Source organism: Taudactylus pleione, unplaced genomic scaffold (genome assembly GCF_031769625.1).
Source record: "Taudactylus pleione unplaced genomic scaffold, aTauple2 ptg000018l, whole genome shotgun sequence".
NCBI lineage: Eukaryota > Metazoa > Chordata > Amphibia > Anura > Myobatrachidae > Taudactylus > Taudactylus pleione.
Genome location: NW_028284420.1, coordinates 10,432,118 through 10,447,783, shown reverse-complemented (window position 1 = coordinate 10,447,783; position 15,666 = coordinate 10,432,118). Strand labels below are relative to the sequence as shown.

The following is a 15,666-nucleotide window of genomic DNA, read 5'->3' as shown; positions in this document are numbered from 1 at the left end:
CATATATTATACATGTATGTGTATATATATCTACAGTATATACAGTATTTGTGTGTGTATATATATATATATATATATATATATATATATATAAATCACGGCAGCACTGGATGGCACTCTGAGTCTGTAAACAGTGAAAATAAATCTCCAGGACACTGAGATGTGATCGACGTTTAAGGGAGCAAACCCTTTTATCAAGACACATATAACTGCAAAATACATACCTTAAATAGTGTATAACCCGTGCTCACCTCCACCCAGCCACGAGTCCCAACGGAAGCCCGTTGACCTCACTGTGTGCGCCACAGCGCTGGCGTCCTGGCGTCTCCAAGGGGGCGTGGCTATTGTGTGTCATCCCGTCACCATGGTGACTGTAAATTAACAGTAACAAACATCAATAAACAGAGGACTGTGGGAGAAACCACTACAATAAGCATAGATCAATAGACACTATAAATAATGACACATAAATGACCATATACCGGAAAGCAGTATATCAAAAAACAACAATATCTAATAGAGCTGACCTATGTACACAACCGATATAAATAAAAGAGCAAAATATAAACTCCTAATGAGGATGCATAATAGAGCAATCACACCTCCCTAATCAAAAAAGGAAACCCAAAAGTACTCTATTAGCATGGAAAAAAGCATATGAAATGTACTATAAAGAGCATACCACAACTGATGAGAATTATAAAAAACTAGAAAATGACAAAGTACGTTCCTGCCACTAAGCAGGAACTTACAAGGATCCCATGGACCCAAGAATTTACGGGAGCAAGTAAAAAAAATTGTTCAAAAAGCCAAACAGATGTGGCCTATCATAACATCAGATTGCCATCTTCCGGGCTTAAAATATTTTAAAATTTTACTTTCTTATCGACGAGGCCGCAATATTAAAGATTCATTGGTACACAATGACATGTCTTTGCTGGAAAAAACGTCCACGGAACATTTTCTTACTCGCAAGCCAGGCAACTTTAGATGTCTTGGTTGCACAACATGTGGATTTTTGGAAATAGGCAATACCTTTGCTCATCCTCATTCTGGAAAAATTTATAAGATCAGATACTCCTTGACTTGTTCCAGCAAATTCGTTACATATTACATACGATGTCCATGCTCTTATATATAGGGAAAACGTCCAGACAACTAAAAGAGAGGATGGCTTTGCATAGGTCTAACATACGTGCCGCTTTAGAAGGAAAAACATCTGAGCATCCAGTGGCTCTGCATTTTTTTGAACATAAACACAATTTATCTGCTATCAGATATAAAATGATAGATTGGATACCACCCAATCCCAGGGGTGGGGATCGCAATCGTATTTTACTTCAGAAAGAGGCATGGTGGATTCACACTTTGCAGACGGTGAATCCGCACGGTCTCAATGAGATTTTGTAATTTTCTAGTTTTTTATAAATCTCATCAGTTGTGGTATGCTCTTTATAGTACATTTCATATGCTTTTTCCATGTTAATAGAGTACTTTTGGGTTTCCTTTTTTGATTAGGGAGGTGTGTTATTGCTCTATTATGCATCCTCATTAGGAGTTTATATTTTGCTCTTTCATTTATATCGGTTGTGTACATAGGTCAGCTCTATTAGATATTGTTGTTTTTTTGATATACTGCTTTCCGCTATATGGTCATTTATGTGTCATTATTTATAGTGTCTATCGATCTATGCTTATTGTAGTGGTTTCTCCCACAGTCCTCTGTTTTATTGATGTTTGTTACTGTTGATTTACAGTCACCATGGTGACGGGATGACACATGATAGCCACGCCCCCTTGGAGACGTCGGGACACCAGCGCAGCGGCGCACACAGTGATGTCATCGGGCTTCCGTTGGGACTCGTGGCTGGGTGGAGGTGAGCACGGGTTATACACTATTTAAGGTATGTATTTTGCAGTTATATGTGTCTTGATAAAAGGGTTTGCTCCCTGAAACATCGATCACATCTCAGTGTCCTGGAGATGTATTATCACTGTTTACAGACTCAGAGTGCCGTCCAGTGCTTCGCGCGGCATCCATTCAGTGCTGGGAGGGGCTGGGGGAAGCCCAGCTAGTGACAAAGGCGCTGGCCTCCCCCCAGCCTGACGTTACACGGGAGGAGTGCTATGCGGGCATGCCCCAAATAACGTCATTTATGGGGCATGGCCTATGATAATTAAGGGGCGGAACAGGGGGGCTGCTATCCCTGGAGCTAGCCCTGTGCCTAACCTCCCTGCACAGCCTAACCCTAATCCTTACCTCTAACCATCCCTGTAGTGCCTAACCTTAGCCACCCTATGCAATCTAACTGTATCCTCCCCTAGTGCCTAACCCTCCGTGCAGTGTCTAAACCTATCCTTCTCCCCCGCAGCCTAGCTTCCACTAGGGCAGGGGTGAATAACCTCAGGCCTCGGGCCATGTAAGGCCCGAGGAATCATTTGGTCCGGCCCTCATCTGGCATCCTTAGATCGCTTCAGACGGTCACACTGCTGCTCTTACAGCTGCCCGGAGCATCCTCAGGATGCTTCGGGTATTGCTGTAATCACCGGCGACATCACATCGAGGGAGTGTAGCCTGCACCGGTCCCTTAAATAATGTTATATGTATCAAAGAGTCCCCCACACCTTCTACCTAGGGCCTAACCCCCCCCCCCCTCCCCTCATATACACACAGTAATTTTTTCATTAATTTTCATGTCAACATGATGAATGTTGACATTATGACTGATGGCAAGCTGGCTCCAGACCGCCCCGTGCCGGCACTGCCTCCCAAGTGCATGACGTCATGCTGTTGCGTAGAGTGGTCTGGAAGTGCAGTCAAAACACAGCCACGACAGGCCACACCCCCAGTGGCGGAACTCGTGAATGGTTGGCCCATGTGCAGAAATATGTTTTGGGCTCCCCTCCTCTGCCCCACCTCAAGTTCATAGTGTCGTGGTTGACAGGGAAAGGTAGAGGGTGACAGGCAGTGTGTGACGGAGCGGGCGACAGGCAGTGTGTGACAGGGAGCGGGCGACAGGCAGTGTGTGACAGGGAGCGGGCGACAGGCAGTGTGTGACAGGGAGAGGGTGACAGGCAGTGTGTGACAGGGAGAGGGCGACAGGCAGTGTGTGACAGGGAGAGGGCGACAGGCAGTGTGTGACAGGGAGAGGGCGACAGGCAGTGTGTGACAGGGAGAGGGTGACAGGGAGAGGGCGACGGGCAGTGTGTGACAGGGAGAGGGCGACAGGCAGTGTGTGACAGGGAGAGGGCGACAGGCAGTGTGTGACGGAGCGGGCGACAGGCAGTGTGTGACAGGGAGAGGGCGACAGGCAGTGTGTGGCGACAGGCAGTGTGTGACAGGGAGAGGGCGACAGGCAGTGTGTGACAGGGAGAGGGTGACAAATATATTACTTATATTGCTATTTACTTACGTGATCCCAGAACTGCAGTTTGTGGATCCTTCTCTCCTCCTTGGGTTTTAACATTGGGGACAGTCACGAGATTGTGACGCCAGATCCCAGGCGCCAGTGGCAAGGACTACCTCAGAGAGGAAGAGCCAGGCCAGTCAGGGAAAAGCAGGATGGGACTGGGAGGAGCAGGTAGGAGAGGGGATATAAGGGGAGGAGAGGGGGGCCCAGCCAACTCCAGCCGGATCGCATCCGCAACCACAGGCAGCGCATCATTCCATGATGTTACCACTGGGATGGGTTGGCAGCCAGCTGCTGGCCCCTTTATTGCGGTGGGTCCCAGTGCAATGCACCGGGTGCAACGCCGGTAGTTCCGCCCCTGCACACCCCTATGTAAATCACACCTCTGTGTAAATCACACCTACACCACACTGGTCATGACCCCACATCACCAGTCACACTGCTGCAGTGCTGGTCACACCCCCTGCAGCGGCACACAATAAGGCCCTTCATATATTTCAGCTCCAGGCCCATGTGGACATTAATCTGGCACTGGTGGCGGGTTGATAGTGTAGGTGTAGTGTGTAAAAAAAATAAAAAATTCACATTGTCTTTACAGTGGAACTACAGGTCCCAGCAAGCCTCCCCCGCATGGTTCTCCAAGGGCCCACTGGTACGTGTAATTCACCTGTAAAGAAATGTGTAAAAAACACAACACACACCGTGAAAATAAATATTTATTACATACATACACACTCACACTTACACTTACCTGCTGCCAGATGTTCACGTCCCCTTCTCAACGTAAAGTATCCATTGGAAGTACCTGAAAGAAAGATCCAATACTCACCTTTTGTCCCACGATGTTCTCCGCAGTAATCCAAATAGGGCTCCGGATACACTGTAACAACACGCTCCAGCATGCTGTTAAAGTAACACTAATGACAGCTCAGGCTTTGAGCTATCATTAGTGCTGGGACGTGAGCCAATCAGCGGTGGCTTAACATTAGCGGCCGCTTATTGGCTGGGACTCACGTGGACTTGAGCTGCTCCTCCACGTGGATCCCAGCCAATGAGTGGCCGCTAATGTTAAGCTGCTGCTGATTGGCTCCGGATACTGACAGTTCCCACGTGGGAACTGTCAGTAGCCGGAGCTAATCAGCGGCCGCTCTACAGTTAGCGGCCGCTGATTGGCTGGCGGGACGTGCAAACGCCGTGCAGTCCCGTCAGCTGGCATTTGCAAGCTATCTGTATGTGTGGCAACACACATACAGATAGTGGGTCCGTCTAGTTGGGTAAGTCGTATTTTTGTTTTGCCAAGTCCCGGGGAACCCTACACATTTTGTTCCCCAAAATTTTAGAAACCAGGACAGGCTGGTAAGCCTGGGGCTGGTTAGGCTTTTGGGGGGAGACCCTATGTCATTTTTTTTCTGATATTTTTTTTTCTCTATTTTCAAGCAGAAACATACATGGATCACAGCGATCTGTGTATGTTTCTGCCAAACTCTCAGATCACAGGCCGGTGTATTTTTTTCACGAGTTTTTACAGGAGCGTTTTCCCATCTCATGTGATTTTAGAAACTCTCTGCTTGGTAAATTCCAGAATCCTATCTTCACTAGTGAAAAGGTTCTCGAGTTTTGCTGATGGTGAATTGAAGAGAGTTTGCTAACTCTTTGGAGAGTTTGACATTAGTAAATTTGATAGTGGGAAAAAATGCAGAGTTTGCAAACTCTCCCAAACTGTCAGCTTAGTATATTTACCCCTAGGGTCAGCTACTGGTTCCCCTAGCCTGCAGCGGTAAGGAGCGCTACCCCCATCAGCTCATTACCATGGGCTACATGTGTTCATGGCGAAGTGGACGCCATCTTGCAGATACAGTTTTGTGATGTGAGAAAAGTACCATTGTAAGTAGTAATGTAATCTGTCACAATTCAATCACAATTTAGTTTTGCAGATTATCTTGAAGCAAAGAGGATACAATGAGTCAGGTTTCTTTATAACAAAAAGTTACATTTTAATAGATATTTATATATAAAGATTTTCTTCTACAAAAAAAAAAAAATCCAGAGGAAATGTAGTATTGGAAGGTTTTCCACAATAAATAGTCCACATTTAGCACTGCACAGAGCACAAGCCTGCAGATAGGGAGCAGTTATACACTGAGAGCATGAAAAATATACATGTTGCTTGGTGCTAGAATAATTTGTATCTGTTTAGAGTATACCTTTTTGGCACAGATCATTAAAGCGCAGTTTAAGGCACTTTTTTATGTCATAGTGAAAGCAAATCCTATTAGTAGATGGTTTGTTTATTTTATCAAGACACAAATTATCTCTATACATTCAAATTGAGGTCACAGATTATATTGTAATCATATGGAGGACAGAGAGGATTTCCAATCTGATGCAAGTTAAACAGATCCAATACTTAATGCCACAAATGTATTTGTCTGACTGCAAATAGGAAAAGCATGTATGTCATAAATAGGAACATGTGTGTGTACAGAGATCATTGATTAGAACAAATGTTGATATGTTAGCATTGAAATGACAGTAGAGGGATATATAATTTGCATCTAATGACAGTATTAGCTTGGGGCACATTAGTAGAGGTGTTTTATAATGAGGAATACAAATAGTTAAGACATTTTTCAACTCTGGAAGGTCTTTTCTGATTGGCTGGTGTACATCATACAGAGAGCACATTCTTGATTTACCAGACGAGACAATGTTTGTATCAGATACATTCATCTCTGTTATAGAGAACTTGACAACTTCACATAAAACCACAGTGCCCATGAAATATCATGTATACCTACTATTTGACATTAATACATATATCAAACTTTATTAATCTGAAAATATACCTGCAATAACTGAGTAGCTTATAATTATAGTCTATGTGATAAGTGCTCCAGGAGTTCCTGAAAGTAGATATTATTAAATATCTGCTTAGGAGGAAGAAGCTTTTCTACATTGCGTCACTCAAGGACACTTTATATACTGGAGACAGATATTTAGAGGGAAATTTACTGAAGGACTGTTTTTTATGTGAAGTTTGCAAACCACCAACATTAAATCTGTTTTTTAGCTACAAGCTAGAGGATAACCCCAAATAAATGATTGAGGTCACAAACCGAAATATGATCATCCCAAAACGAAGTAGCATTAGGCCCCTGATCTTAACCCTGGGCGTTGGATACCAGAAAAAAATGTTACAATCTGGTGCAAGCATAATAACTAGGCGGGCTCACCAGGCATTGAATTAGTTTACATCGAGTGCACCTCGAGATGGGAGCAGTTCATCGTTTCAGTAGTGTTTTCTTTCCCAAATGGATTATGTTAGACCAAGCAGTAATGAATCTCTTCAGTAAGCATCTATTAACGGTGCTGATTTATATATCTTATGGTGGCCAATATTCTTATGGGGGCATAATTTGTTAGGTTCAGTGCACTAGCTTTTTTTTTTTTTTTTTTTTTCTTCAACAATTATAGTAGAGCCACAAGTGCTTGTACTATTTTTGGACAATATTACCCTGTAACTCAATAGCCAGGGGTAGCAGGATGGGCCCAGTGCTACTCCGCATTGGGAAAGTACACTCTGGGTGTAGGACCAAATCATTTTCTCAGTCGTCTCCCTAGAAGACTAGGTAAGATGATTAGGGGAGAAGTTTTTTAATTTTTATTGTGTTTTCCCCCTTTCTGAGGTTTGAGCTATCTTGCCTGTATGTCAGTACCACAACTTTAAAAACAAAACAAAAGGTGGTTTGGCAAATCACAGCTAAATAAATGTGACAATTTGTATACCTTCCAGGTCTTTAAATTGAGATTGAGGGGTATATTTACTAACATCGCGTATTTTTATGAGTGGAGATGTTGCCCATAGCAACCAATCAGATTCTACCTATTATCTTCTAGAATGTGCTAGATAAATGTTAAATAGAATCTGATTGCTATGGGCAACTTCTCCACTTCTAAAAACCGCACTTTAGTAAATATACCACTGAGGGTTTATACTGAAGGATTGATTGATCTGCTTTGTTGTGTAGTTTGGCTTTTAGTAAAATCACACAACACATCAAACCACCAAAAACTGTGTGGTTTGGCAAAACTGCACTTTAGTAAATCTCCCCTATAGCATGTACAGATGTAATATGGGCATAACATTTTTTTTTGAGATTTAAAAAAAAGTGAACCAAAAGCAAACGTGATTTTTATTTTGTTTCTAAACACCACATATAAATACTTGCAATCAATCAGCAGGATTCTACATGTAGGTTTACACAAATAAAAATATACACTTGAAAATAATAATACTTTTTTTGGCATATTTTTGCCATTTAAATACTACCCATGTGTAGGAATAATATCACTGCCCAGCAAGAGTTAGTGAATTTATTTTTAATTAGACACAATATGTGAGTGATCTGGGCTTTAGATCCCCCTGTTGTGTGGAAAAAAAAGTTTGTGCCCTGTTTACTGTAAGTCATAGTTTGATGATCACCAGACAAAAAAAGGGGACTCCCCTCTTTCATGTGTGAGTGACCCCACATTTACAAGCATAATTATGGGTGTGATAGGGCATGTACTGTAGTGCTATTGTGGATAGGCGTGTATTCCGTAGCGTATAGTAATACTTTCTGGTGATCAACAGATAATAGCTAAAAGGGGGACATATAATTTGAAAGAAAACTCCCCTCTTTCAAGTACAGGTGCCTCCATGATTCTAGGTGTCATTATGGGGCGATTGTGCCCTCTCCCCTCTATACGAAAAATGTACATGGTTGCCCTACACTCCCCACCAGTGTTTAGTGCTAGTAAGAAGAAGTCATACATTTTTTTTTTGGTTTTATTTGCGAACTTTGCTGCGGATAACAAGTGGGGCTCGACATCCGCTGTTTTAGGGTATATATGTCGATGATAACCCTACTCATCATCCACAGCAGAGGGTTTAAGCAAAGAACATAGTACTGTTAGTGAAATCTCTGCCTTGGACTCCCTAATGTCTTAAAAGCAGCCATGGTAAATATGCGCTGAGAATGAACAAGGGACTGTCTGGCAGGAGGCATGAGATGGTAATTGATTTAAACAACTCTGGGCCTGATTCACTATGGATCGCATTATTACATATGCACGCAGTTCAACTGCGATAGTATGCTAATCCATTGCGATCGCAATGCAAACTCAGCACAACATAAGGACGCCCACTTTACCTTACATACATCCGTAATATTTAGTAGAATATTGAAACCATCGGTATAATCTAGTACCATCGCAGCCTCACGCACATTTGCACAAGCCCTGACCTTACTCAGAAATTACTAACTTCCCCGCACGCTATGAGACCTCACACTGGATAATTTATGCACGTCCCTGCAACGGCATGAGAACACACTGGCACGCCTGCGTTTCCCTGACCACCCCCCAAACGGTGCTTCCTGTCAATCTCTCTGCGAGGGGTCTGCGTAGCCTCCCGATTGCAATCGCTAGTACGAGCACTGAGATGCAGACGCAGAATGCAACAATCGGCCGACTGCGTGCATATTAGCAACTGCTATCTGTCATGTCAGGTTTTTGCTCTAGAACTACATATAGGACATTCTTGAAGCAACAGTAAATCTGAGCAGCAGCTAGCAGGTTCATTTTGTATATACTTTCCATACAATTTACAGTCTGTTGCCTAATTAGTAAAAATGTTAAGCTAGCAATAATTGTATTGCTTACTGTCACACACAAAGGGCAATTAACGCATAACAGAAAGTGCAGACCCATGCTGCTTATAGATACGTGCAAGTTCGCTTAAATGCCCAGCTAACGCATTTCACACTCACATTATGGCTCTTGATAACCCCTGGGCAATCTGTGCCTAGCTTTGTGAGTTAGTCACGAAATTCAGCTTTCTACACTTTAGGATTACCACAATAGTCAACAATTAAAACTTTTGGATTTTTCCCTAAAATACCAATTGCTTTAGCTTCAGGTTTGTCTTTTTGATTATGAGGGGCAGTAATGACTATTTATTGTGTGTCAATTTTATGTGTTTTTAAATGCTACTTCCCACAGGCAGCATTAACGTTTCCAATCCACACCTTCATAGTGACACATTCAAAGTGCAGGGATAGAGGCAAAGGTGCCAATGGACTCTGACCCTTAGTGAATGTCAGGAAAGCTGATGTAAAAGAGTTATCTTTCCAGCCCATAGAGAGAGACTTGGTGAAGCCCCCGCCCAGGATCAGGAGGGAGAGGGATAGCAGCAGGCGCCTCTGCTGGCTGACACACACTACACGCACTGCTGCCCAGGACACACAGCAGCCTGCACAGGGGATCTGAGCACCCCCCGGGAGCTGCAGCGAGAGCTTTGGAATACCCGCCCCCCTGCGATTTGAATTTAAACTTTTATTGGGGGGGGACCCTTGGATTACAAAACGGAGAACTGGAATCTTGGGTGAAAGATTATCTCAACTGAAATCATCCTTTAGTTACATTAAGGAAGAGGAAATACACGTGGTTAATGAATTCATGGTGTTGAAGATCTGACGGAATCAGAATTGGATATTTTCCTTTGAATGACTAAATTTTCTGGATTACAAAGGGGACTATTTATGTGTGACTATATGACAGCTTTACATAATATTATTATTGTATTTATGGTGGATTTTCCCTGACTAATATAAGGTTTAATCTATACCTCTGAGGACAGTGCGCTTAGATCCAAACTATTTTTGTATTCCCACAGAACAGCAACTAGAAGATTAAAAACATAAAGGGGGAAATTTAATACACTGCGAACTGAGATTCCGGCGAGTCTGCCCAGGTTGGTTTTGCCTTTTTAAATAATTGCCACTTTAAAACATCTGGGAAACTTGCCGGAATCTCATAGATGCCTGCTAGTCGCAGGCTATTACATTTCCCCCAAAATGTGATCTCTGCCATCTATGAGATGCTGGAAAAATGAAGCCCTTTTGGAGAGAGAATGAAGCTGTACATCCCATTCAATGCGCCCTCCTCCAATTACTGCACCCTGCAGGTGTCACCAGCTTGGCCCATAAATATGTAATCATTAGACTCTGCCTTTCTTTTCAAATATAGCAGATGAGTGGTTAACTTTTTGGGTGCAGGTTCAATAGTACTGTTAAAATATTTGTCACAAAGGATATTAATACGAGGGGACGTACTGCGCATGCATCTTGATGGTTACTGCAGGGAGATACAGAACGATTTTGGATGCAACAGGGGTGTTGCCAGCCAGACATGAGTGTGTCACTGTTACAGGACGCCATGTATAGATGTCCATACTGCACCTACCTCAGCAGCAGCAGCAGTTTCCCTGGTCCCTCTGCAGCCTAGCACGCAGCAGCGTGTGCTGGGCTGCTGTCCGATTAGGTATTGGGCATTTGTTTTTGAGCAAGTGCCGACGTTAACACATAGGATTTGTGATTAGGTTCACGTATCCTATGTGTATTCGCTACAAAAACAATATTTCGGGCGAATAAAACGGGATCTAATTGAATTGCCCAAAGGCAATTTAAATGTAAAAATCCAATTTTATCCGCTGGAAAAATGATCATTCCGCCCTAAGTGGTGCCATTAGGCTTAGTCAACTGAAAGACAAACTGGGACAGTGTTGGGTTAGATTGATAGGGTTATGTGGAAATAAAGAAAACATAATGCTTGTTTGTGGCTGGGTGGACTGGCTTCTCATCACATCCTCAGTCATAGGTCTATTATTATGAATATTAAGTGTGTGTGTATGTATTTGGTAACTTCTCCTTAATTTTTATATCTAATTTGGGGATAAGTCTCTATGAAAAAATCTTAAATCTAATGATTGGCTCAGCGATTAAAAACAGTGGATACTGTGCATTTACATACCACAGGCAAATCAGCGCTTTCCTGAATCTTCCCATAGTTGGTAAAACTGATTGCTGATGTCCAGGTACCCTCACTAAACTGCTCAAATTATGGTCTCTGGCTAAACTTATCTAGAATCCTGTCTCCCAATATGGCCAAGCAACAATTTCACTGCGTTAACAAAGACTGCAGTTAAAATTAAAAATGTGGATGATCTACTTTACCTCTCATGTAGAAGATGAAAAATGATAAAGCTTCATCTCCACAAATGTTTGTATTCATCTAATATGGTTTTGGATAAGTTAGAATGTCCCCGATTTTAATTCTATAGGTCATTAATATTAACATTTCAGCACTAATTTTGCTTAGAGTAAACAATAAAAATCATGACAAAATGGTTTACTGGCAGTTTGTTGTCTTCAGGTATGTTACTCTATATCCAAGTTGGTTTGTCGTGCTGGAGGCAAACGTTATCTAGGCTTTTATTTAGATAAGTTCCCTTTGACATGTTCACCACTGAAATAAAATCCTTATAACGCATTTGCAGAACAATTACATTACATTTCATGGTTGTGGCTAGTAAGAGAAATGTAAGGACTCATTAAGGAGATTCTCTATATAAAAGTTTATGTAGCATGTGTGGGACATCTCTGAAAATGAAGGATTCTAATGGTAGCTGTCTTCAGCAGGTTTTTAGAAGTGTTCCTATGTGGTACAATGGTCCGCTTGTAGAGTTGCTGGGGTAACCTTGCATGAGCGACTGTATAGCTACACGTCATGTCCTCTTGTGAAGGTAATGGTCCAAAACCAAAAGCAGGACCTCAAAATTTCCTAAAGGTAATTTGCAGTTTACTTCTAAGCCTGTACAGCCACCTGACAGTGCTCCCAGCAACTCTCTTCAATGTGAGACAGACTACTGGGGAAAATAGCTAATGTACTTAGGATAGAAGACACCTTTAGTATAAGTCTATTACTGATTTGCTACATCACTGTCCCACATGCACACTATATAAATATATTTATGGGCAGAGAACCCCTTTAAGTTCCCCAAGTGTGCCAAGTGTAACACAAAAATACAAAGTATTTTATTACAAATGCATTAAGAGATGGTCATCCTGAGTGTCAATTTTCCAAATGTGAATTACATTTCTTTATGAACCAAAATAAAACAAATGTTAATATGACCCTGAGAGAGCAAAGTTTCCTTTCCAATACATCTTTCAAAATGTTTTATTTTATTTGTCTGCTCAAAAACTCTGAGCTATTACTCACTCTTTTCATTTAAAGAAAATAGATTTTTTTTTTGTAATCATTACTTAGATACATACTCCTGAGGTAGGGAACCTGTGGTTCTTCAGCTGTTGTGGAACGATAAGCACCAGTATGCCCTACCAGCCAAAGGTTGCCCGAGGATCTCTACAATATACAGCTGTGGGATGTATTTTATAAAGATCCAATGGAATCCTTGTAATAACATTGCTTCCAGTGACAATTTCAGTCCAAAGTGGCAAAAGACATTGTAGCTGCTGGATAGTTGTAATTCCAGAGTTGAATGTATACAGTTTATGCCTTATATGGTGGATCTTTGTGCCACAGTTCATCAGGTAATCCTTTCACACAGATTAGGACCAAGTCAGGTTTCCATGCTCCACTAGTTTTCATCTTTGCCACCTGTCGACAGTGACTGAGAATATAAAGACACATTGTATGACTGGACAGCTTCATTACCTTGATGTCCAGATCCCTGTCCAGTGCATACTGTAGGTTAAACACTGATATGCGATGTACCAAACACAGCATTTCCTATTGCTTCCAATGCTCTCTGTATCTCATCTATACAGGCTGACATTTCCCAGTATTCAGCACGGTTGGGTTCCATATGTCACTGTGGTGACCAGTTCCAAGGACCGCTGGTCTTGAATGTACACATGTAGGGGTCGGATGATAATGGTCAGGCAAAGCTTTCCTATGCATAATTATTTTTTTAAAAGATATGCAATAGATTTAACACAGATTCTTTGTATTAAATGATGACACTTTACACAATGCTGATTGTATATGATTTTTTTAAAGTGTATTTTGAATTTTTCTGTGTAAAGAGCATATGGAGGTCTGCAGCAGACTGCATTGGAACACAATATATTGCAGCCCCCTTTAGAGGCGACTGAGTGAACGGTTGGACTATAAACGGATTGATTTCTCCTCAGTAGGACGAGCCCACTATCTTTCTTCACTTTATACAAATACTGGATGCGAGGTAAGGACATTATTTTTAGTACCAAAATGCTTAGTGTCTCTTGTGCCTTAATGGTTAACAGGCTGCTTTGTTCACCATTTCCTTGTCGGCCTACTGCGACGAGTCTTCAATTAAACGCGTCTCAAACGTCCTAGTCCTAAATGGCACCTTCAGACCTACAGTAAGAAAAAAAAAAAAAGGAGAATCTAAAGTTGCTTTAAGACTTCTAGTCACGGAAGCATGTCACAATTACACTCACAATTTGAGACCGAAAGGGTCACCTCTGGGTGCTATAATTTCAAATAAAGATGTCCATATACACATATCTACAGTGTATTAGGAAATCTTATCTCTGTGGCAGGCTTCACAATAATTTGGCCCATTTCTTCAATGTGTGTCCCTATTGCACCGGAAATACAGTCAATCTGTGACCCACAGTGCTGGCTCTTTGTTGATAACAACCCACTGTCCTCACCTTACTTATAATGGGAGGTAGTCAGGATCTCGGAGGACAGAATCCGGACTGTCCTCACAATACTGGCTTCGGAATCCCGACAGTGAGCATTAAGGTAAGGCACTAGGGGGTTAGGCTGCCAAAGGAGATGGTTAGGCTGTGGGAGGATTAGGGTTAGAATACTCACCAACATGAATCAGTATTTTGACTGCCGGGATTCCCGGTATTGTTGCAGTCTATTATTCATACCCAACCCCTTATTAATGTATGTCTGGATTCAGCGCAGTGCATAGTTGCCTATTTTGTCATAATCTCTACGTCATGAGATACTGGAGGTGTGGTCTAAGGTGAAAGTGTGGATTGCAAAATTCTTTGATGCGCAGCAGGGAGACAGGTCATGTGGGCATGATTTTCTACAATAGTCGGGAGGGTAGTATATGAGGCTCCGTGTTGGTAAATGATTAAGAAGATTTCTATTTTTATGGACATACATTAGCTAGTTCTCCACGGTATAGTGCTGCTAAATATGTGTACTGTACAGGATACGTTTAATATGCAGGTGGACGGGATCCCGGGCATCGATAACCGTATACTTACCTTCGGGATTCTGGCGTCGGATTAAGTATTATACTTTGCCCAGGGATGGAGGGGTTAGGTTTAGGGACCCCCAGGGGGAGATTAGGGTTAGGCTGCGGGGATCAGGCAGGGGGGGCGCGGAAGGCCCCACCTAGGGAGGTTATGGTTAGGCACTCCCCCGGGGAGGGTTAGGTTTAGGGTGCGGGAAGGGGGGGGGTTGGGGTTAGACACCACCGGGGGAGGTTAGGGTTAGGCACCACCAGGGGAGGATTTTTTGCAGGGGAAGGGTTAGGGTCAGGATTCTGGACCTTCAGGCTTCCAGTGTCTGTATTTGAACTGGTGGCAATTCAGCCGCCGGCTATTCATACCCAACCCAAGTACAGTACCCAAGCTTGGACACATTTAAAGTATTTAAGATAAAGGCCCATATTCAATTCCAAGCTTAAAGTCCGAGGCCGGACTTTTCGCCGTCATCGGAGGTTTTGCCGGCAAAAACTTATCGCGCGCGTCCCCGCTTATCCCTGTATTCAATTCCAAATCGGTGAAAACGGGACCCGGCGAAACGCAAACAGGCAAAAAGTGCTGTAATTTTTGGGGAAATCAGCCTGACTCCCCCCCCCCCCAAAAGATGCTCTGACATTCTGACATGGGGGTTCACTATGGGTACTCCTGATTAGCCCTGCTGAAGGTATTTGGGGTCTTTGAATGGTCTCAATAGGCGCTATTTAGCGTCTTTGGGACAGTGGTGAAGAATAGCATTTAGCAATAGTTTGGGTGGAAATAAGTAGTTCCATCAAATTTGGGGTACATGAAAATGGGTGCAAGCATAGTTTGAAGTTGCTAAAGTAAAGCATTAAAAAGCACCAAAAACGCACCTTCAGCAAACACCTGCAATCAGCAATACACCTCCCCCATACTTCCAGACCCCCCCCCCAAGGCTATTTCGCTAGTTTTTTATTTTGTACCCCCACTTTGATTTTTTTCGCCCACTTTTTCAAAGTGCTTTTTTGGGGTGTCCTTTGTGGGGGGTTTAAGCATTTTTGATGCAGTTAGCGCCAAGGGGGGTGTAAAAAGGGTTTAGGGGGGTTGCCGCAATTTTGCACCCCAATTCTGCACTTTTTTCCTCCGGGTATCCATTGGCGAGAAAAACACAACTTACC

The 15,666-nt window shown here is 42.7% G+C and overlaps 1 protein-coding gene across 1 annotated transcript in view; it reads right to left on the bottom strand.

Moving 5' to 3' along the window:
• Positions 1–5,457: 5,457 nt before the first annotated feature.
• Positions 5,458–15,666, bottom strand: part of EDN3 (endothelin 3) — a 160,743-nt gene continuing 150,534 nt past the window's right edge. The window contains exon 4 of the mRNA XM_088442542.1: positions 5,458–13,652. Within this exon, the coding sequence (XP_088298668.1) occupies positions 13,634–13,652 (19 nt within the window). The 3' untranslated portion in view covers positions 5,458–13,633. The remainder of the gene's footprint in view (positions 13,653–15,666) is intronic.